Here is a 20,283-nt window from a genome sequence, read left to right as displayed (position 1 = left end):
TTTCAGTATCGCATGCTGATGCTCATTCATTGAGTTATGATTCATACAATTTAACCGCTAACATTTCTTGTGGCTTAAGGGACACCTTTTTGCACTTGTTATGATATTGTAATGTCGTCGAAGTACATTGAATTGGAGTAAATAAAAAACTTACTGTTCGCCAAACAGCAAGATCTTTCTTTTGTTTAAAACTCGCTTACAAATTCCTTAGTCAAAGCGGCAGACCAATTTATTGTTCTAAGGTTACGTTAAAGCGCAATTCAAAATTAAAGTTACATTAATTTGTTGACGTCTTCAACAACTTCGCATGAATCTATGCACTTTCGGTGCCCTAGAGAACCATGGTCGAATACGCCATGGTAAATACAGAAGTTTTGGCAATTTTGTTTGGGAGGAAAACCCAATACGATACACACCGGAGGAAATTGAATGCCAATTACATGAAAAAAAAAAAAAACTTAACTAGCTTCAACCGGTTGGATGCGATCGATGGTAAACCAAATGCTCGCATCGAAATGAAAGTAGAAAATCAAACTGCAATTGCTGTCTTCCTTCGTAAAAACACGACGGAAATCCTTCGTTTGGAATATGTCCTGCCATGTAGGGAATAAGGTTGGTGAAGTCGTTTCAGTTTCCCTCTGAGTCCAATTCACAGGCGATCAGTGAGATCGAACGTACGTTGTAGCCATTTTAGTGTCCGGAGTATATAAGCAGCTGACCACAATTGATCTTTCAGTTTTTCACTGCTTGTCGGTAGCTTTCAACCGTGTTACGCGTACACGACTTGTTCCACAATGCAAAAAGACAACACTAACACCGTTATATCGCACTGTAAACTGAACTCTGAAACACCAACTTTAATGGATCGCTTTCAAACAAAACCTTCCAAAGACCAACACGAACAATTCATCCGACAGGTTATTGATGTTCTGTTGAAAGAAGCTGTGTTCCAGGGAACGTCAAATGATAGTTTAGTCATCGAATGGATGGAGCCAGAATCTTTGATGGCTTTACTGGGAGAAGAGCTGCCAAAAAATCCTGAATCGGACGACAATCTAATCAAACTTATAAAGGACGTTGTACGTTACAGCGTAAAGACTGGTCATCCACATTTCATCAATCAACTATTTTCAAGGTAAAGAAAAACGTATTATTCTACTGATAACGCCACACCGAAATCTATACCAATTATATAACTTACCTTTGATTATTTTTTTCCTTAAACTAGTTTGGATCCATACGGACTTGTGGCCCAGTGGGTAACAGATTCTTTGAATCCCAGTGTTTATACATACGAAGTTGCTCCTGTTTTTACGCTCCTGGAGCATAAACTTCTTTGCGAAATGCGACGTTACGTAGGATTCCCAGGTGGCAGTGGCGATGGAGTTTTTTGCCCAGGCGGTTCAATGGCTAATATATACGGGATTCAATGTGCTCGACATCACGCTATGCCGGATTTGAAAGTAAACCCAAGGATTCGATTTCAACCAATGTTTCCTAAAAATTTGTTAAGTGTCTTACAAAAGCTAAATCAAGTTCAACCACTATAAATATTTCGTTTACTTATGAGGTTGCAATTTCTAGAAAACACGGTTGTGTTGCATCATTCAATGGTAGGAAACTGATTTTTCAGCTTTTATTGAAATTTCAGGAAAAAGGAACTTTTGCATCACGTCGCCTAGTGGTTTTGACGTCCAAAGATGCCCATTATTCAATCAAGAAAGCTTGTTTCCTTCTTGGAATAGGCACATCCAATCTTTACCTAGTAGATGTGGATAATGATGGTCGAATGAATCTCGCACATCTTCGAGAAGAAATACAAAGAGCTCTCAAGGAGGGTGCCAGACCATTTATGGTGTCGGCCACAGCCGGTCAATATAATTTACCAGTATCAAAATCTTACTTATCTTAATTATCGGCATTGTATATAACCGCAGGAACCACCGTCTTAGGCTCAACAGATCCTCTTGACGGGATCGCTGACATATGTCAAGAATTTGGTCTATGGATGCATGTAGACGCAGCATGGGGAGGCGGAGCTCTTATGTCCACAAAGCATCGTCATATCCTAAATGGAATTCAGCGGTAAAAATGTCAGAATAATCAAAGAAGCAACTTAACTTGTTTCATCTTACTAACCAGAGCCGATTCCGTAACGTGGAACCCCCACAAATTGCTTGGGGTACCTCAGCAGTGTTCCACTTTTTTGACACGACATCTAAACCTTCTCCTGGAGGCCAATTCCGCTTCAGCGTCTTATTTGTTTCAAAAAGATAAGTTTTATGATCCCAAGTGGGACGTCGGAGACAAATATCTGCAATGCGGACGACGAGCAGACGTCCTCAAATTTTGGCTGATGTGGCAAGCGAAGGTAAATTTTCACAAAAAAAAACACTGCTCAAATTATTGTACAGAATAAACTTAGGAGGAATTGTTGCTAACCAATTAAAACTAGCGAGCAAGTATCTTAACGCCATTGCTCTTCCCTTTCATCTCAACTTATCGCAGGGAAGTTTAGGCTTGGAAAGACATGTGGATACACTCTTTGAAAATGCAGCCTATTTCACTTCATTTATTCGGGATCGCGAAGGTTTCAAACTAGTACTAGAGGAGCCATCATTCGTGAACGTATGCTTTTGGTATATTCCGCCAAGCCTTCGAAATTCTCAGCATGACGAAGATTATCATGAAAAGCTACACCGAGTACAATAGCTCTTACTTCGATTTACAATTTAAAGGAGAATTTCTTTTTTACGTAAAACCGCATTCGATTTAGATCGCTCCAAAGATCAAAGAACGTATGATCAAAAAGGGCAGCATGATGATCACCTACCAACCGCTGAGAAATTTGCCAAACTTCTTCCGACTAGTTCTACAAAGCTCGGGTGTCAATACGAAAGACATGGAATTCTTCGCAGAAGAGATAGAGCGCCTCGGATGCGATCTCTAGCAAGTCGTTTTAAATTAAATAGCATTTTCTGCATTTGAAGACATTTTTCAAATCACTTTTTAAAAATCGGTGTTCTATGGTATTTAACGTATAAAACATGCCGATCTTTAAAAAGTTCTCATCTGGGAAATAAAATTCTCCAATAAAGAGAAAAAAATAATAAAAGTAAACTCTTTTCAAAATCAGTTATGTAATTTCCATACCTTCAATTGCCAATAAATGTCTTCAACGTTGACCAGTTTCTACCAAGAGGGCTTCTAACTGGAGCTTAGTAGTATAAGTTACATAAACCTGATGGACCCAGGCAATTTTATGTAAATCAAGCATTTGTTTCTGCTGACAATGTGCCACATTTTCAGCAATGCATTTTTTCAATTGCAACTCCTTATTAAAAGCATCTTTAATGGAAGTGACAACTACAACTAAAGGATAAAAAATTAACAGCTCGTTCATCACCAAGATGAGTTACAAATCCCTATTACCAAATTTGGAGTTTGGCCAAGTAAGAAACATTAATGGTGTGGAATCACATGTGATGTTTGATCCAATTTTTTTCTGAAGTTCACCCAATTTTTCCAATGCTTTGTACTGGTCTTGTATTTTTTCCATTTGTTTAGGCAGCACCTCCTAAGTAGTCTCAAATTAGTAACTTTGTAACTGTGTCTAATGTTTTTAGACCTGACCAGTTCAGAAACAACTGATCCAAGTTGATCACACTGGAATTGTAGTTCCGACAAATCAGCAGCATTACCTGGATTTTCCCTGTTTGGTTGATGGTGTAGTACTTATGAACTTAAAAACACATTCTAGCAATTATTTAATTGAAAATTTACCATAATTTTGTTTTCAGCTGCAATATGTTATTGATTATATTTCTTCCTGTAGTGATTAAGAGATACCATTGTTGGATCTGGCTATATAGCTCCCCAGCTAGTTCAAATGCTCGCTGAGAGTTTCCCGATTTTTTTACAGGTGAAGGGCTGTTGCTCACTACGAAAAAGCATTGCATATTGCCAGGAGAAACCATATTAATGAAACTGTGAGCAGCTCAGCAAATTAAACCAATAAGTGGCGAAACATAAATTTAACCCATCAATTGCCATCGTGTTCTTCAACTTACGAGTGAAAGATGTGTCCATTTCAAGATATTTGATTTATGCTGTAACATACAAACGCCATGCATTCACAATTGACACCTCGTACTCACTGAAAATTTTAAACACTAGCAGACAATACCTAGAGCACCTCAGATTGACACCGATGGCGTTGCCAACTTTATTATGATTGCATTGCACTTGAGATTTCTGCTGCATCGCGCTAGCGCTGTAGCGTACTGGCGCGCTAACATTGAGTCAAACATTCGGTGTATTTCAAAAATGATTAAATTAATTTTTAAAAAAGCAATTTTCCCGGAATCAGTATTCAATTTTGAGTATACCCTGTGATATTCAACCAATTCCGATGAATGTCAGTTTTTTCAGAAAAAAAAATTAAGCCCGACCGAGAAAAGTCGGGCTTATTTAGTTGGGCTTATTTAGTCGGGCTTAAAAATTTTTTCGGTTAGTGTATGTAGACAATTAACTAGAAATGTGACCAGTAGATGGCGATAGCAGTAAAACAGAAAAAAGGCCAATATTTTTTTTATTTTTATTGGGTAAAACGGATTGCCATAAGCAGACTTGCCGTCCGATTATTTCTTGAGCGATTATCAGTAGCCGTCGATAATCGCAAAAAAATAATCGGCGATCATTCGTCTGTTGAAAAAATTTGATCGGCGATTAAATTTCTTAGCGATTGTTTTTCCGATTATTTTTGACCGCCATCTAGCAGTAAGAAAATAACTTGCCATTGTTTAAATTGAAAAAATTGAAACAAGTGAAAATTTTAAAAAAAGCGTCTGCTACAAAAATGACAAAGCTATGAGTAGACTTTCATATAGTCTCATCTACCGTTCATAGATGTCGCTAAATAATCGAAAAATAATCGCGATTAAAAATTAATTTTTTTCCACTTTAATCGCCGATTTCGATTATTTTAAAATAATTTGATCGCCGATTAAAATTTTAATCGAAATCGCAATCGCGATTAATTTTCAATCGCGATTACGGCAGGTCTGGCCATAAGTCTATGGCAATCCGTTTTACCCCCCAAAAAAAAAAAAAAAAATTGGCCTTTTTTTTCTTTTTTACAGCTATGGCCATCTAGCGGCCAGATTCCTATTTAATTTTCTCATTGATTCCTTCAGACATGGTTTGGATATAGGGCTCGGCCCCGCGACGATCGGGCACGATTTTGGCCGACCCGCGCGGTTTTTTTTTTTAAAGGACAAACCGGTGCGGTTCGGTTTGCCGTTTTTTTTTTTCAAACCGATTGAACCGCGGTTTGACGGTTTGTATCGCGGTTTTCTGTTTGCACCGCGGTTTTACGGTTTGCACCGCGGATTTGCGGTTTGCATAGGACAATAACATCAGTAACAGATTTTGTCGCTAGATGGCGGAAGGATCGACCAATTTTCGATCGCGATGTCTACAAGTCTGATCGGAAATTTGATTTACAACAAGTTGCCGATCACCATTACGCTCACAACAATTAGTGATAATTACTTGATTTGGAATTTCAGCTAAGTTTAAAAAAAAATTTTAATGGCGGTTCAAACCGGTTTTGCCCAGCTGCAAACCGAAAACCGAACCGCAGTAAAAAATGACCAAACCGAACCGACGGTTTGACGATTTTTAAATGAAAAACCGCGGTTTGCCCCGATCAAAGACGATCGGGGCCGAGCCCTAATTGGATATGGTTACTTGAACCATGGTGTATTAGTATGGTGAGACAACTCTTCGTTATACGCTTACGACCGATATTGAATAAAAAATAAAGGCTGCACCTACTTGAAAAATTTTCTAAGTCCAAACAAGGGGACATGTCCCATTATCCCATTACCTGTTACATATCAAAATTAACTTCTAACCTTTGTGTAGTTATATTATCGTATTTTTATGTTTAGTTCGTATAGAATGTGGAAGAAGTGGAAAAAAAAATAATACGAATATGATTTCGTCTCAGGTGTGTATATAAAAACAAATCGTTAATAACAATTAAATTTAATCTCCTAATTTATTGTAATTTTCGTATTGGATAGCGGTTTCTACTAACACATTGACGACCGACGTGAAAGGCGTTATTGGTGGCGTAACTCTTCCTTGGTATGCGATTTCAAAAATGTGCAAGAATGTTAGTCATCGCGTTTTATTGACGTTTTATCATTAGGCCTGGTAGATTTCCTCCTGCTTGCGAGGACGTAAAAGTTGGTGACTGCCCTGTGGCAGTGGCTGAGCCCATTACTATGTCAACCCTTCTAGTTCTATCTTCTGCCTTCCCTTCGGTAAGCTTCGTTCAATAGTACTGTTTGCGTTAAGAAATGAAAAAATCAGTTTTTTCCTACCTGAAAGGCGATTTACCATGTGGACCAAACATACCACTCAAAATTCGAAAGCAATTACATTCCACCTTCCATTTTAGGTGAACGCCAAAGCCATATGGGAACTTCGCGACGATAGTGATAGCACTCTTGTTTGCTTCGAACTAACGGTCAAACTTCTATAAATCAAGCGATCCACGTCTTCTGCCAAAGGCAACTTCATAGAGTGCTTTCTTACATGCATGTCAAGGTTTCTTTCAAATCCATGCGATTTAATAAATTTCACCGAGTTCCTTGAAATGAATTTGTTCCTTTCTCTACTTCGGTCTTCGGTGAGCAACACACTGTTCATTGGGAAACGCTGTGATTCTCTTGAGGCTTTATAACGTTGAAAGTTCGATGACAATTATTTTTGGAAAAAACCATATCTTTATTGCTTAACTAAACAAATATGATGGGGCAATCCGATGGTTTTATTTCCATAGCCAATTTAAATTTTTCTGGTAACTTGTTTGGCTTTGACGGGCACTGGTTAATTGCTTTAAAAATGTGTTCGATTTAATACTGTTCTAAAATAAATAAAATGGGTTATTTTATTTTTTTTATTTACATTTATAAAAATAATAAAAAACATTTTGAAGCAATGGCGTCTATCAGAACCGAACACGGACAGTCGACGTATGATCTCAGTGCTATACCACAGCGCCCTACCACAGCGCGACACCACTATTAGTCACATATTATATAGCTCCGGTATTAGAACGAAGGTCGATGAAAAATAAGTTTGTTTGAGATGTGCGGTCCTGGCACAGTGGTTACCACCTTCGCTTCGCATTCTGAAGGCCCCGTGTTCAAGCCCCGACACCGCCGCAAAACCCCCCTCCAATTCTTCATATCAAGATACGCAAGATTCATCAGATTTTCAGCATTACGCAAGCTTCTACAACAGATCAAGTCGCAAGATTCTACGCCTTCAAGAAAGAAAAAAAGAAGAGAGAAAACAAGAAGAAAGAAAAGAAAAGAGAAAGAAGAAGAGCCATGCCTACTATAAAGGTGCTAAATGGCACACCAAAAAAAGCCTTGCCAGGCTAAAAATGGCAAAAATAGCCTTGCCAGGCTAAAAATCGATCTGTAGTACTGTTCACTACCTTGAAGATCGAACCACAAACTGAAAGGTAGAGAAGAGGTGATCGTTGAACGTAGGCTGTTCGTTAGCCTCCCCACGGCCTGAAAGACGGCTCGTGGATGCAGGGAGCTTATCATCGGGATATGTGACCCAATTCGCTACCCGTAAGTTTTTGTTGTTCTTCTTTTTGTATCTCTGTTGTTGTTGATGAAGTTGTTGATGAAGTTCAAGCATGAAGAGTTGTAAGTAGCTAATAGAGAATGAGCTGGAGACCCCTGGAGAATCGCCTCAGTCATTTCTTTTTTCCCTTTCCTACCGTAAGCTGGCCCTAGGTTCGTTAGTTGGGGTACTACGCCCCTCAATGCAGTTTTAGGCGCTGGAGGTATTGCGCGCTGACAGGCCGTTATTATAGTAGGCCATGTGAGTATGCCAGAGTCATAGAAACCTGGTTTCTCCACGGTGTGTGTAAATGCCACAAGGATTTGCGGGGACTTGTGGTCGAAATTTCCGCCCCTTTGTGGGCGGAGCTGGCAGCGTCGGAGAGCCATCTGTTGACTAGAATTAGAGATATCCTGCCATCCTGCAATAAAATCGTAAGGGATACGACATTAAATATCAGTTGTTGGGTCTAGCGGATAGCACCTACGACTGCAATGCGGGAGGCCCGAGTTCGAATCCAGTAGTTGGATTATCTTTTTTCCATTTCCCAACGTATGCTGACCACACGCTGCGCTAGGTTCCACTTTCCACTGTTTTTCCACTCATTTCAATTCTGTATTAAAATTTTATATTACGTAATTTTATATTAGTATCATATCTATTACGCCTCTGTCAATTAACTTTTTTGCGCAAGAAGTATTGCGCGCTGACACTGACAGGACGTTATTATAGTAGGCCATGCTTGAAAGACACGCTTGACTTGGCCATCCGACTACTCTAAGTACAAAACGCTGGAGGGGTGTTCTACGGCTACTGATTCCATTTGGTTGGGACCGCGTAGTACTCCACCAAAACCGCTAGGTTCGCTATAAAACTGCCAGAATTCGACCACAAGTCCCCGCAAACCCTTGTAGCATTTACACACACCGTGGAGCAACCAGGTTTCTATGACTCTGAGTATGCCATGAAAGTAACAGGGATTTTTCTGGGGATTTTATTTTTTTTTAAATAGGGATTTATGTCCCCAGTCTGGCAACGTTCTAGGGATACCACTTTGCGGAAAGTGGAAACACTGCTTCTATGGTTACTTGAACAATGGATTTGCAAATGCAGTACAGCTGACTTATGTTTCACATGGTCAGTTGGAGATTTCCCACGCAAAATTTCTAGTAACTCAGCATTTGGTACCATCTTTACTATAATTTTATACAGTATCCTGCATGTCTCATTAATTAAGATTTAAATCCTTTTATAGAATGTCACATCAGTGAGCAAGGTTTAGTTTAGGGATTGAGAGCCCTCAGCGACTATAACACCTAGCCCATATTCAAATTGTAGCACTTGATTGCTGCCACTGATTCTTCAAAATGCCTATCTTGTATGGAATGCTTGACAGCCAAATGGTACTCCGACGTCACATAAATATCAATTGTTTACTTTATTTACATTTATTTAAAATTTTTGAAGGAATGATTTAAACACATGCCAAAGGTGAGACATGCTGGAAAAGCTTGATATGAATGTGTAGACGTAGTTTTGGAATTCAGAGGTGCAGCCGACTGTTGGGTAAAACTTCATTTAAATTTTGTTTCAATTCAATATGTTTTAGTTACTGTTTTTGTGATTACGCAAAGGATTGCGCCATCCAGGCAATGTGGATATTCTGCCATGTACATGATAAACCAAGGATTCTTCGTCAACATGCAAAATGTTACTCCCTGGTGCTTTATGCTTTTCTGCTGAGTTTGCTTAGTTTTCTAATTTTAATCGTCATTGTTGTATTAGTAAACTACTGTTGGCAGAATAGCTGATACATTGGGAAAACGGTTATGGCAAGTGAGATGAATAAATCACCATAGGTCAGTTGTCTTGCCTTCACAATTGCAACGAAGATGAATCATGGAGTCAAAAACATTAAAAGGTGGTACTATTTCAAATTTTTTTATTGTTTTAATTGGTGTATCGCTAAGTGCTGATACATGTGTAGAACATGCTGGAATTCATGTCATCCTGGAGAGGACTAAAAAAAACGAGCTTTACCCACGAAGCAGCTCATTAATCATATCCCAAACGATTGTCTGCGTCAGCCAGCAATCTTTCAATGGCTAACAAACATTTAATAGTTTTGAAAACCGCGGTTTGCACTCCCTAAGGCGACATTCCTTAATCCCACCTGTCAAAAGATTTGAATGCAACCATTTTCTATTCTGAACTGTCGCCTACGAAATTCTTTTTCCATAAAATGAGGTGATATAAGGTTATAATGGAAATTGTCGTCAAGACTGCCGAGACCATGTACCTTCTTTACCTTCACGTTTAGTGATCAAAACAACCAACCATGTAACCTTTCTTTTTTTTTTTTAAGGTGCATGGAACGTCCAATCGGAAAGCCCATGGAAGGTCTCTGTGGCCAACACGAAAGGTTCTCCCAAACTTTCGTATTCAAGTTTTGGCTATGGTGATCATTTGCAACTGCATAGCCTTTTAGAAGCTCCTGCCAGGAATCTACAGGAATATGGCAGATGATGAATTTATCTACCATGTAAGCGATATCAATAAGAACGTCTTATGCTTATCTATGTTTTATTTTCTTAATTTAGATTAATAGCAATAGTGAACCTGCGAAGGTTTCTGGTTGGGATGTGATAACGAAAAGTTATAATAATTTGAAGTACGGAATTGGATTTCCCTCCATCAGTCGCCTGTGTATTCCCGCGTATTACGGTATTAATTATTTAAAAATTGAAGTGCATATCTGGGCTCCCTTCCTTTCCGTAGCCCCGTTTCCCCTTGACTCGTAATAAGCCCGTAGGGGGTCATGCCCCTACTGTACGGTATATATAAAAATAACATATACCGACGTTTGGAGGGCTCTGGCCGGAAAGGGGACGTGGGGGTCCGCTTAGTCCGATGGTATGAATTTTAACACACAATTATTTATTGTATAGTTATTCAGTCTACCACCTGACAGTGTGTTAAAGTTAAATTCTGTTAGTGCTGTACTAAAAGAATCGTTAATAATAAGTCCATGCAGCGAAGGAACTGAAGAATTGTGGGACCGTATTTGGTCCGAAAATGGGTGTGGTACGGAAACCCAGAAATGGCGTGAGTTCAACATAAAACATGGATTAGGTACTTTTCGGTTTTTTGTCTATTGAAAAAGTATTTTTAATGCTGTTATTTTGCATTCACAGAATTTTAGCGAGGGTTCAAGTAAAATCTGGAAGTGTTACAGAATTGAAGAGTGAGCCTACAGTTGAAAAACACTGAAAGTGCATTACCATTAAGGTATGAGCTGCTTCTCTTACTAAAGAACAACTTGTGCTTTACGTTCAGAGTGTTGGTGAAGCTGGGTACTTAAATGGCTCTAAAGATGTTTCACTTCGTTGGCATTGCAGCGATGAATATCATACATGGACTTTTTAGGTATGAAAGGAATTTTCTTGAAAATTTTTTGAATTTATGACGAAGCATTTCTCCTCCTTTTTGCCACCCATGTCTAATCTAAAAAAAAAAAATTATCCAATAGGAAAGGATTTTCAGCTACTGAAGTTTGGGACGTTTAGGCTGTCCAACATTCCAACATAATAAAAACCACACAACGACTGAAGGGATCGCTCTCGCTTGAACGTAATTCGATTTGTACTTATAGTAATGCACTAAAACCCTCTGTAAGCGGATTTCAATGGTAAGACGAGCACAAAACTCTGAATGGGAATCTCGAGGCAAAGAAAAGGGAACGTATACAAAACTTTGCCACTTTCAATTGTGTTTAGAGAGAAAACAAAATTATTTCATGCTCAAATCAAATGACTGTAACGTTCTCCCCCCCCCCCGCAAATAAAAAATTGCCCCATTTGATTAGTCTAGACAGTGAATACGGAAGAGATTATTTTCGCTTCTATCGATACGCATCATAAGAACATATGCCAGGCTGACACCAATATTTTTCATTATCTGGATGAGTACCGCGATCTACGTAACTTGGGGTAATGAAATACACCCAAACTATTGTGGTGATAGAATACGTGTCACAACTAACTTTCCCTGTCAGTTCCTGAATCGATAGGCTACATTTTCCTATCCGTTTGCGTAACAAAAACGTACGTTATTGTTCATCAAACAACCTATGGACTTCGAAATACGGTAACAAATGGAAAAAAAAATAATCGATTGTACTTCCTTATCCACATACTTTATAGGATTCGTTGACACGACAGGAGCAAATACTTTGACGTGGTTTAACGCAATGACAATTCGAAATGATAAGCATCGCGAAACTGAGGTGATAGAAAAAGGGTAGCCATTTCTTCCAGTCAGTCACTTCATTCGCTGCAACGCCGAACGGAAAGACAACATTTAAAATGTTCAAAGTAGCCATCGCCGCTTGTGCCTTCCTTCTTGTCGCTGTCTCAGCCACACCCTTCAGGGATTGCGGTAATGGATTTTTTTTTTCAATTTCAGTTTTTATTTTTTATTTTTATACCATTCGATCGTGCATCCAAGTCGATTTTGTTCGTTGCTGACTATCGTTTTTTTCCTTCTTAATCTGTGTTATCAATTTAGGTTCAACTGCCGCTCTGACCGCTGTGCGCGTCCCGGGTTGCAATGCCCTTCCTTGCATCGTTTACCGTGGAACAAACGTCTCTGTCGAATACGATTTCACTGCAAGTACGGACGGAAACGATTTTTTCTAAATTCGATAAAACAGGCTGTGACATTTTCATTTCATTTGAATAGCTGATCCCACCAACACGTTGACCACCGATGTGAAGGGCGTTATTAGCGGTGTCACCCTTCCTTGGTATGCTAAAATAATTAAAATCCATTAATTTTCCCTGAACAACAGATTTATTAACAATCAACTTGTAGGCCAGGCAATTTCCCACCTGCTTGTGAGGACGTGAAAGTCGGCGATTGCCCAGTTACCGTGTCTGAGCCCATTACCATGAACACTCTTCTGGTTCTATCAACTAGTTTCCCCTCGGTAAGTTTTACTTGTTACAAGTAAAGAAAGCTAACAGATTCCTTCGCACCCATGTACTAGCATTAGTAAGCAAAAGAACGATGTTTTAAACGTTGTGTCTGTAATATTCAGGTGAACGCAAAGGCAATCTGGAGCCTTCTCGGCGATAACGACAACGTTATCGTTTGCTTCGAAGTCCCCGTTTATCTACTGTAATTTAAACTATCAACGACTCCAAAGAATGTCAAGTTTTCAATCGAATATTGGCTGACCTATTTCGTGTTCGAAAAAAAAAATTTGCGAATGAGTAAATCACTTTAAAATTAAATAAGTATCAAAACTTACTGACGAGAGAAGCTGACTTTCTTTACCAACTTAAAACGAAAGCAAGACTAAATACGTTGTTCTGGGAGCTTGTGCTCCAAAGTCAGTTAACATTCAAACGACCGAATCTCTTCGATAACGCAGTATTTTTGTGTTTTCTTTTTCCTTTTTTAAAATTTGTTTCTATTTTTTTATTTTATTTTTATTTTTTTATGTCTCGCCAATTTGTTGTCTGCTTGCGTCAGTAATAACACCAGAAATTGTGTTATGTATTGTTACTATTTTAAAGCGAAACCCGATCTTCTTGGATTTTCTATTGCGTGATGAAAGCATGGCTCAAGAATTTTTGTCAAGTAAGGAAACACACACAGTAGAACCAACTGCGTTCTACCAATGGGAATGACGGCACGACGTCTACAAAATGGCTGATTCAACAAAATATTGCAATAGCACCACGTATAAAAAGCACGGTTTTTCGAAATGCAATCAGTTCATTTGAAAACTAGCCCTGCATGAGGTAATAATCGTTGTATTTATTCATTTGCATCATTCGTTTTTATTTCTATTTTTCCGTGTAATGTGTATAATACTTTTTGTTCTTAAAGACACTGAGAAAAAAAGAAAAAGTTTACTAATTCTACTTTGTTGAATACGTGAAATTCTTTTGGCAGGTCAGCCATGAAATTCTTCATCCTTACGGTTTTGGTGATTACCATAATTGATCAGAGCATTGGAGGAAGATGTTCTAACCCAAGAGCTTACAGCGGCAAAGTAGTAGCTGATCCTTGGGGCACGTTTAGCGGCGAATGCGTCTCTTTTTACAAGGTGTTACTATTCATTTTTTTAGCTGTGTCATGTAACCTAGATCGAGATATTACTTTGTAGACATGTTCTGGAGATCACCGTTCTACGTCGCAATGGAAGAGAGGACCTAGGGTAAAAAATGCAAAAATACGCGTTGGCACAGGAATTGCATCTTTTACGAACGGAGATCGTTTCGTCGGCAGCAATTGCAATAGACCTAAGAAATGTGGGCATGTTGCAATTTACGTCGGTCAAAATTCGCAAGGAATTCAAGTTTGGGATCAGTGGAGAGGCCAACCTGTTCACCAGCGAACGCTTTCCTTCGGTACGGGCAACAGCAGCAACAACGGAGACGATTTCTACGTCATTAACTAACTGACTTATCAGTAAGGGCTAGGTTTTCTTTTTGGTTTACCAAGGGGATCTGAACACCATTTATTTTCACCTCCTTTTTCCGTTGCCCTTAGGCTGTATATAACTTTTAATCGGCATTATAGACCGCGCTACTGGTAGGCCAGTAATAAGCGTTTTTGTAGCACTACTAATTGGCAAGCAAACACATGAATGTTTCATTTGGGGAAACAATGTGGCAAAAATGAGTTTTCTTGAAAAAAGGGTGTAGCTACACTCCACATTACGGAGTTCATCGAAGGCATTATTAAGAGGAACTAAACGATCCCTCTTGATTTTTTTGTCTTTCTAATTCATTCCTGGATTTATCGTAGAATGGTTAATACAAACTTGAAATTGCACGATCGTTCAATGCCAGATCCTTTAATGATTTAAAGCGTTCGTCCTGCTATTAATTGTCATATCTTGTGAGATCTTGAATGGGAAAAACACGGCGTGAGGTAATTACAAAAATAGTGAAAATATCTAATTTATCTATTCTTTTTATTTGACCGTCGGTATTTCCAAATCTGCCTGTACAATGTTTTTTTTTCTGTAAGATGTAAAAAAAAAAAAACGAAAAGAAAAAGAAAAATCGCGGTTGCCATGACGCTAGAGATGCAATATTCGTCTGCTATCTCCCTCTTCAAAACTTGTTTTCATTAAATCGTCAAAATTCATCTCCTATTTCGTGTCGCGTGCTTTAGTGTTCTGTGATAACCGGATCTATGGGGGACGCAACTAAAGCAGCCTGTATTTTAACATTCTTATGTGGCGTTTTTATTGGGTACAAGTTGAAAGGTTGGCGGATCGAGTGGTTGAAACGAAGGCGGGAGAGACTAGCCAACAAGTTACTAGAAACCCAGAAAGAAATCGAATTGTTATCTAAGTCAAATTAAAGACATATTATTGAGTTCCATATAAAATTTAATTTTTTGTTATGAATAAAGTAGAGCCTGTTGTAGTAATTCATGGGGGGGCCTGGGCAATCCCTGAAAATATTAGTGATGCAAGCAGAAATGGGGTCAAGTTAGCGGCTAAAAAATCTTATGACATTTTGAAACATGGTGGTTCAGCTCTTGATGCTGTTGAAGCGGCAGTTGTTATTCTTGAAGATGAACCAGTATTTGACGCAGGGAAAGGTTCATGCTTGAATGCTGCTGGTTTAATTGAAATGGATGCTTCTATTATGGATGGCACTTCTCTGAAAGCTGGTAATTTCCAAATATTTAGACTATGCTGACAGCAATTTGTCATCTCACGCTCAAGATATTCTAATTAAGGAGCTGTTGCAGCAGTGGCAAATATTAGCAACCCAATTTGTTTAGCTCGGATGGTTATGGAACAAACTGACCATTGCTTGCTTGTGGGTGAAGGAGCAAATATGTTTGCCAATGAGTGCAATGTACCCAGCGTAGACCCATCAAGTTTGGTCACTGAAGCGTGTCTTGATGAATGGCAAACTTTTGAAAAATATAAAAGTGCTGTAGATTCTTTATTTAACAACCAGTAAGTACTATTCATTCATTTGTGCATCAGCTGATTGAAAGCTAATTATTTTAGAATCAATGCACTGCCACTTGGACATGACACTGTCGGAGCTGTTGCCATGGACGCCAACGGTCGAATTGCAGCCGCGACATCCACAGGAGGTATCACCGGTAAAAGAGTAGGCCGGGTTGGAGATAGTCCTCTAATAGGTAATGCTATGTTCAACCATAAATGAAACATCTGATTCAGCTTCTGATTATTCCAGGAAGTGGAACTTATGCAATTGACGAAATTGGTGGCGTGTCCTGTACTGGCCATGGAGAATCTATCATAAAAATATGTTTAGCCAAACATATAATCTGCTTGATGGAAAGCGGTAAATTTTCATATTTATCCATCATCTGGCAACACAACACCATTATATCCCATATGGAATTGTAGGCATGAAAGCTCAAGAAGCTGTCGAGCAATCCCTACAGTTAATGAATTCAAGAGTAAAAGGTGCAGGCGGCGCCATTTGCATCAGCGCTTCCGGTGAACCTGCTTTTCACTTCACTACCGAACGAATGGCGTGGGCAATTGCCAAAGCGGATGTCTTATCGTGGGGTCTCGATCCAAATGAATGTAACATTGAAAAGATGGCCTGAAATCGTCATCATCTGCCTTCAACTATTTAGTGCAAAGTAACAACAATTTTAGATGTATGGTGCAATTGCGGGCTGGGCCCAATATCATTTTTTTCCAAGCGGTTGTAACGTGCGGAAATTAATAGAGGTTGAAACCGCTTTCAGTTATCTGCGGCCTTGAAATCACAATCTATAGTCATGTGCCAATCGTGGCGTGCGTTCATAGATTTTTCTTCTCCATATGGCAATGTTTATTTGAGGCCTAAATCTTAGATTTTTAATGACCTTGTTGGCTGTGGTTTTAGAATGGAAACTGATAACCAGGCGTCCTTCGAATGAAAAGGAATTGACCAACGGCGGTCGATTTTTAACTGTATTATTCATCAAGGTTAAAGGCATTCGTAACCGAGGAAACGGTTGTAACCGGGATTTCGCAGTTGAAAATAGGATTAGAACGTAACAAACATTTGAAAGTACAGGTTGTGTCTATTCGCTATGTGCTCAACAACTCCCAAGAACTTCTCGTGGCTGGAGGATGGAAAAATTGCTGCCCTGGCTTTCCCTGATAAGCGGGAGGATTTAGAATTTCTCGCGAATCACGGCATCCGCTATCTGGTTACTTTGACCAAAGAATTAAAACCCAACACGGAAGAAGTACCAGCATTAATCGTAGTTAATATTTGTGTGGATGATTACTGTACTTTCACTATGGAGCAAGTGCAGCAGTTCATTGGAATTTGTGAAAAAGCTTTGGAAGAAAATCAGGTCACACACATTTCACAGTTTTATAGAAAGTTAACCTGTTATTCCTAATTTTGCTTTGCTTTAGCGTAGGGGGTTGCTGTACATTGCCGTGCTGGAATCGGAAGGACAGGAACCCTTCTTGCCTGCTACCTAGTACGGTTTAAACATTTAAACCCTGAAGAGGCTATTTTGCATGTTAGAACTGCACGGCCGCACTCGATTGAAACCGTAGATCAAGAGAAAACTGTAGCCGAATATTACGAATTTTTGCACCGGACGCCAAGTGTTGAAGCGGCTGCGAAATAACCTTGCCTTTCCGCACCATCGATTAATCATCATTTTTACTAGATTGTTTAAAAATACGTGTTTTGCCTGATTGCCAATTTTGAAGGGATGCCATATTTTAATATCCGATACCGCCCGGTGAATTTTTATGATTTCAGTATCAACTCTGATACACGAAGCTTATCGACCTTTCATAAAGGCCGAGGCTTGTTGTTGGACAACAATGTTAAGGAAGCTTTTTATTTGTTTGTTTGTTAGTTTTCTTACGTAACCTGAAAGGTTTCTTGTTTTGATTTCGGGTCACTTTCTAGTGCCTATTGGTATTGACGCCACAGCCTGTGGGAACTTGCCTTAATTCCTAGTAATAATTTTGCCTTCAATTTTTGTTGCATGGGAGGCGCCTTTACATTAAAAACCCTGGTACATCTGGCTGACTACATGTCTTACACTTAAAGGTAACACTTTGCTTTCTAAATATGCGTTGTCAAAATTCGTCCATTTTTCTTTTGTTTTGCAGTGCCAACCTAGGTTAAGCTGAGCTGATCTACTGGAGGGAGATAAGGCGGTCATAAAGGGGCCTTAACGAAGCCGTGGTTGTTAACTTCCGAAGCCTGGGGACGGGTGACCTAGAACACTAGCCAATTTCCAAAGACGTTATGCATAATTAATCATAACTGAATTGGTAAATGGTGAGCACTCAATGATACACACAGTCTTCCCCGTCGGGAATGACGGTATCACGCAACTGAGCTCCCGGCACCGACGTCTCTTATTTTTGAGAGAAAAAAGTCACGAACAGGGAAGAGATAATTCTGTTTGTACCTTCCGCGTGCCATTAGCAAATGTTAGGTCCAATATTCACTGTACTATCAAACCCAGGAAGATCATGATGAGGTGATAACACCTTAACTTATGCATCATAGTAGGATCTCTATAGCTTCCTGAATAGATAAAAAGGTAAGATCAAAAATTGCTCTAATTCTGTATTGGTTTGCCAGACATCTAGGGCCTTATTAAATCGGCGGTAGACACCCAACAATAATTTCCGCATCGTTATCGACACATATCGTGAACATTATAGGTAAACATATAAAAGGACATTCATTTCTCCCATTACTTCATTCGCTACAACTCCTGGCAAATTTAATCATCAAAATGTTTAAGGCAACTATCGCAGCCTGTGCCCTTCTGATTGCCATCGTCTCTGCGACTCCGTTTAGGGATTGTGGTAATTTTTCATTTCTTGTTTCTTTTTGTTATTTGAATTTAAACTGATTTCAATGCAGGATCTACATCAACTTTAACCGCTGTGCGTGTTCCTGGCTGCGAGGTACTACCATGCATCGTATACCGTGGAACCAATGTTTCTGTCGAATATGATTTCGTCTCAGGTGCGTATATAAAAACAAATCTTTAATAACAATAAAATTTAATCTTCTAATTTATTGTAATTTTCGTATTGGATAGCGGTTTCTACTAACACATTGACGACCGACGTGAAGGGCGTTATTGGTGGCGTAACTCTTCCTTGGTATGCGATTTAAAAAATGTGCAAGAATGTTAGTCATCGCGTTCTTTATTGACGTTTTATCATTAGGCCTGGTAGATTTCCTCCTGCTTGCGAGGACGTAAAAGTTGGTGACTGCCCTGTGGCAGTGGCTGAGCCCATTACTATGTCAACCCTTCTAGTTCTATCTTCTGCCTTCCCTTCGGTAAGCTTCGTTCAATAGTACTGTTTGCGTTAAGAAATGAAAAAATCAGTTTTTTCCTACCTGAAAGGCGATTTACCATGTAGACCAAACATACCACTCAAAATTCGAAAGCAATTACATTCCACCTTCCATTTTAGGTGAACGCCAAAGCCATATGGGAACTTCGCGACGATAGTGATAGCACTCTTGTTTGCTTCGAAGTAACGGTCAAACTTCTATAAATCAAGCGATCCACGTCTTCTGCCAAAGGCAACTTCATAGAGTGCTTTCTTACATGCATGTCGAGGTTTCTTTCAAATCCATGCGATTTAATAAATTTCACGAAATGAATTTGTTCCTTTCTCTACTTCGTCGGACGAAATTTTTCTGGTTGTACATGAATGACGATTTAAAAACGCATGATCTTGTTCAGCCAACTTATGTGCTTTTTGAAATATATATGTATGTGTTTTTATTATTTTAGTTTTTAGCTTTAGCAGAGTATGGCAATCCGTTTTACATGAAAAAAAAAAAAAAATGGCGAAAAAAAAAAAAAAATCGCACTTTTTTCTCTTTTTTCTACCCGTAGCCATATATCAGTCGGTTTCGTTATTACAGGCATGTAAGCAATTTGAGTTAATTGTATCCCATTAGCAGTTAATTGAGTAGCGTGGCTGGAGAACAACGCGTGGATGGAGGAACAATTGAAAAATGGATAAGATAATAAAACAAAAAAATGGTAAGTATAAACATTATTATATTGGTTTTCAATTATTAATTATTGTTTATTAGATCAAATTATGAAGCTGCAGGCCCAGTTATTGGAACAACACAAAATATTAGATAACAAAGCTAAGGATCGTAGGCCTAACACGTAATGATTCTATTTATTTGCTTTTATTCATTCGTGTTCTGTAGCTCAAATTTTGAGTCTTCAAGCTCAGCTAGGGGAAAAGAACAAATTGGAACGGAACAGTTTCCAAACAGTGAAGGAGGTTTTTCAAAACTCATCTGTAACTGAACGTGAGGATGAGTTGGCATTAGGCGAACACAGCCAGGTACCTAAAGTTTTCAAATAAGAATTCAAAATAAGTATAGAATTTTAAAAAACAGTTATTTATTGCTTAGTTATTCAGTCCACCACATGACAGTGTGTTAAAATTTAAATTCTGTTAGTGCTGCACTAAAGGAATCGTTAGTAATAAGCTGATGCAGTGAAGGAACTGAACAATTGTGGGAACGTATTTGGGCCCAAAATGGGTGTGGTACAGAAACCCAGAAATGGCACGAGTTCAACATGTTTCCCAAG

At 39.0% G+C, this 20,283-nt stretch overlaps 9 protein-coding genes and 1 long non-coding RNA gene across 12 annotated transcripts in view; 8 read left to right on the top strand and 2 right to left on the bottom strand.

Annotated features, from left to right (window-relative positions):
• LOC130697362 (dual specificity protein phosphatase 23-like) overlaps nt 1–20,283 on the bottom strand; it is a 70,913-nt gene that overhangs the window by 13,695 nt on the left and 36,935 nt on the right. The gene's annotated exons all lie outside the window — the stretch shown is intronic.
• On the bottom strand, nt 517–4,210 carry LOC130698669 (cyclin-dependent kinase 2-interacting protein-like). 2 transcript variants are annotated; one of them, XR_009003317.1, is made up of 9 exons: nt 4,071–4,210; nt 3,784–3,940; nt 3,634–3,712; nt 3,433–3,577; nt 3,154–3,372; nt 2,140–3,087; nt 1,564–2,068; nt 1,202–1,497; nt 517–1,124 (listed from the first exon to the last, which is right to left on the bottom strand). XR_009003317.1 is itself a non-coding variant. In XM_057521357.1 (5 exons), exons 1-5 carry the CDS (start codon nt 4,087–4,089, stop codon nt 3,176–3,178), a joined length of 597 nt encoding a protein of 198 aa, XP_057377340.1. In that variant the 5' UTR covers nt 4,090–4,210; the 3' UTR covers nt 3,121–3,175. The 2 variants fall into 2 exon arrangements, 1 of the variants encoding a protein (XP_057377340.1); XM_057521357.1 differs by lacking the exons at nt 517–1,124; nt 1,202–1,497; nt 1,564–2,068; nt 2,140–3,087 and having other exon boundaries at nt 3,121–3,372.
• On the top strand, nt 795–2,989 carry LOC130698668 (cysteine sulfinic acid decarboxylase-like). The gene is made up of 7 exons (XM_057521356.2): nt 795–1,135; nt 1,229–1,463; nt 1,652–1,871; nt 1,938–2,085; nt 2,143–2,371; nt 2,509–2,703; nt 2,777–2,989. The coding sequence occupies exons 1-7, from the start codon at nt 795–797 to the stop codon at nt 2,948–2,950; spliced, it is 1,542 nt and encodes a 513-aa protein (XP_057377339.1). The 3' UTR covers nt 2,951–2,989.
• LOC130698692 (NPC intracellular cholesterol transporter 2-like) lies at nt 5,999–6,672 on the top strand. Its single transcript, XM_057521377.2, has 4 exons — nt 5,999–6,017; nt 6,090–6,153; nt 6,218–6,332; nt 6,470–6,672. The coding sequence occupies exons 1-4, from the start codon at nt 5,999–6,001 to the stop codon at nt 6,551–6,553; spliced, it is 282 nt and encodes a 93-aa protein (XP_057377360.1). The 3' UTR covers nt 6,554–6,672.
• On the top strand, nt 8,770–9,220 carry LOC130698420 (uncharacterized). Its single transcript, XR_009003283.1, has 3 exons — nt 8,770–8,837; nt 8,909–9,056; nt 9,121–9,220. It is a non-coding gene; the product is annotated as an uncharacterized LOC130698420 (long non-coding RNA).
• Nucleotides 11,933–12,894, top strand: LOC130698661 (NPC intracellular cholesterol transporter 2 homolog a-like). The gene is made up of 5 exons (XM_057521350.2): nt 11,933–12,090; nt 12,220–12,324; nt 12,394–12,457; nt 12,526–12,640; nt 12,752–12,894. The coding sequence occupies exons 1-5, from the start codon at nt 12,018–12,020 to the stop codon at nt 12,833–12,835; spliced, it is 441 nt and encodes a 146-aa protein (XP_057377333.1). The 5' UTR covers nt 11,933–12,017; the 3' UTR covers nt 12,836–12,894.
• On the top strand, nt 13,317–14,350 carry LOC130698660 (domesticated amidase effector 2-like). Its single transcript, XM_057521349.2, has 3 exons — nt 13,317–13,460; nt 13,615–13,768; nt 13,829–14,350. Exons 1-3 carry the CDS (start codon nt 13,456–13,458, stop codon nt 14,120–14,122), a joined length of 453 nt encoding a protein of 150 aa, XP_057377332.1. The 5' UTR covers nt 13,317–13,455; the 3' UTR covers nt 14,123–14,350.
• On the top strand, nt 14,753–16,422 carry LOC130698670 (isoaspartyl peptidase/L-asparaginase-like). The gene is made up of 5 exons (XM_057521358.2): nt 14,753–15,351; nt 15,421–15,646; nt 15,701–15,837; nt 15,894–16,004; nt 16,070–16,422. The coding sequence occupies exons 1-5, from the start codon at nt 15,078–15,080 to the stop codon at nt 16,273–16,275; spliced, it is 954 nt and encodes a 317-aa protein (XP_057377341.1). The 5' UTR covers nt 14,753–15,077; the 3' UTR covers nt 16,276–16,422.
• On the top strand, nt 16,614–17,779 carry LOC130698671 (dual specificity protein phosphatase 23-like). Of its 2 annotated transcripts, XM_059494380.1 has the most exons (3): nt 16,614–17,019; nt 17,089–17,151; nt 17,595–17,779. In XM_059494380.1, exons 1-3 carry the CDS (start codon nt 16,750–16,752, stop codon nt 17,643–17,645), a joined length of 384 nt encoding a protein of 127 aa, XP_059350363.1. In that variant the 5' UTR covers nt 16,614–16,749; the 3' UTR covers nt 17,646–17,779. The 2 variants fall into 2 exon arrangements, with proteins under 2 accessions (XP_059350363.1, XP_057377342.1); XM_057521359.2 differs by lacking the exon at nt 17,595–17,779 and having other exon boundaries at nt 17,089–17,561.
• Nucleotides 18,353–19,325, top strand: LOC130698672 (NPC intracellular cholesterol transporter 2 homolog a-like). The gene is made up of 5 exons (XM_057521360.1): nt 18,353–18,511; nt 18,570–18,674; nt 18,751–18,814; nt 18,881–18,995; nt 19,133–19,325. The coding sequence occupies exons 1-5, from the start codon at nt 18,439–18,441 to the stop codon at nt 19,214–19,216; spliced, it is 441 nt and encodes a 146-aa protein (XP_057377343.1). The 5' UTR covers nt 18,353–18,438; the 3' UTR covers nt 19,217–19,325.

Source organism: Daphnia carinata, chromosome 3, assembly GCF_022539665.2.
Source record: "Daphnia carinata strain CSIRO-1 chromosome 3, CSIRO_AGI_Dcar_HiC_V3, whole genome shotgun sequence".
In the NCBI taxonomy this organism is placed as follows: Eukaryota; Metazoa; Arthropoda; class Branchiopoda; order Diplostraca; family Daphniidae; genus Daphnia; species Daphnia carinata.
This window is presented reverse-complemented; position numbering and strand designations above follow the sequence as displayed.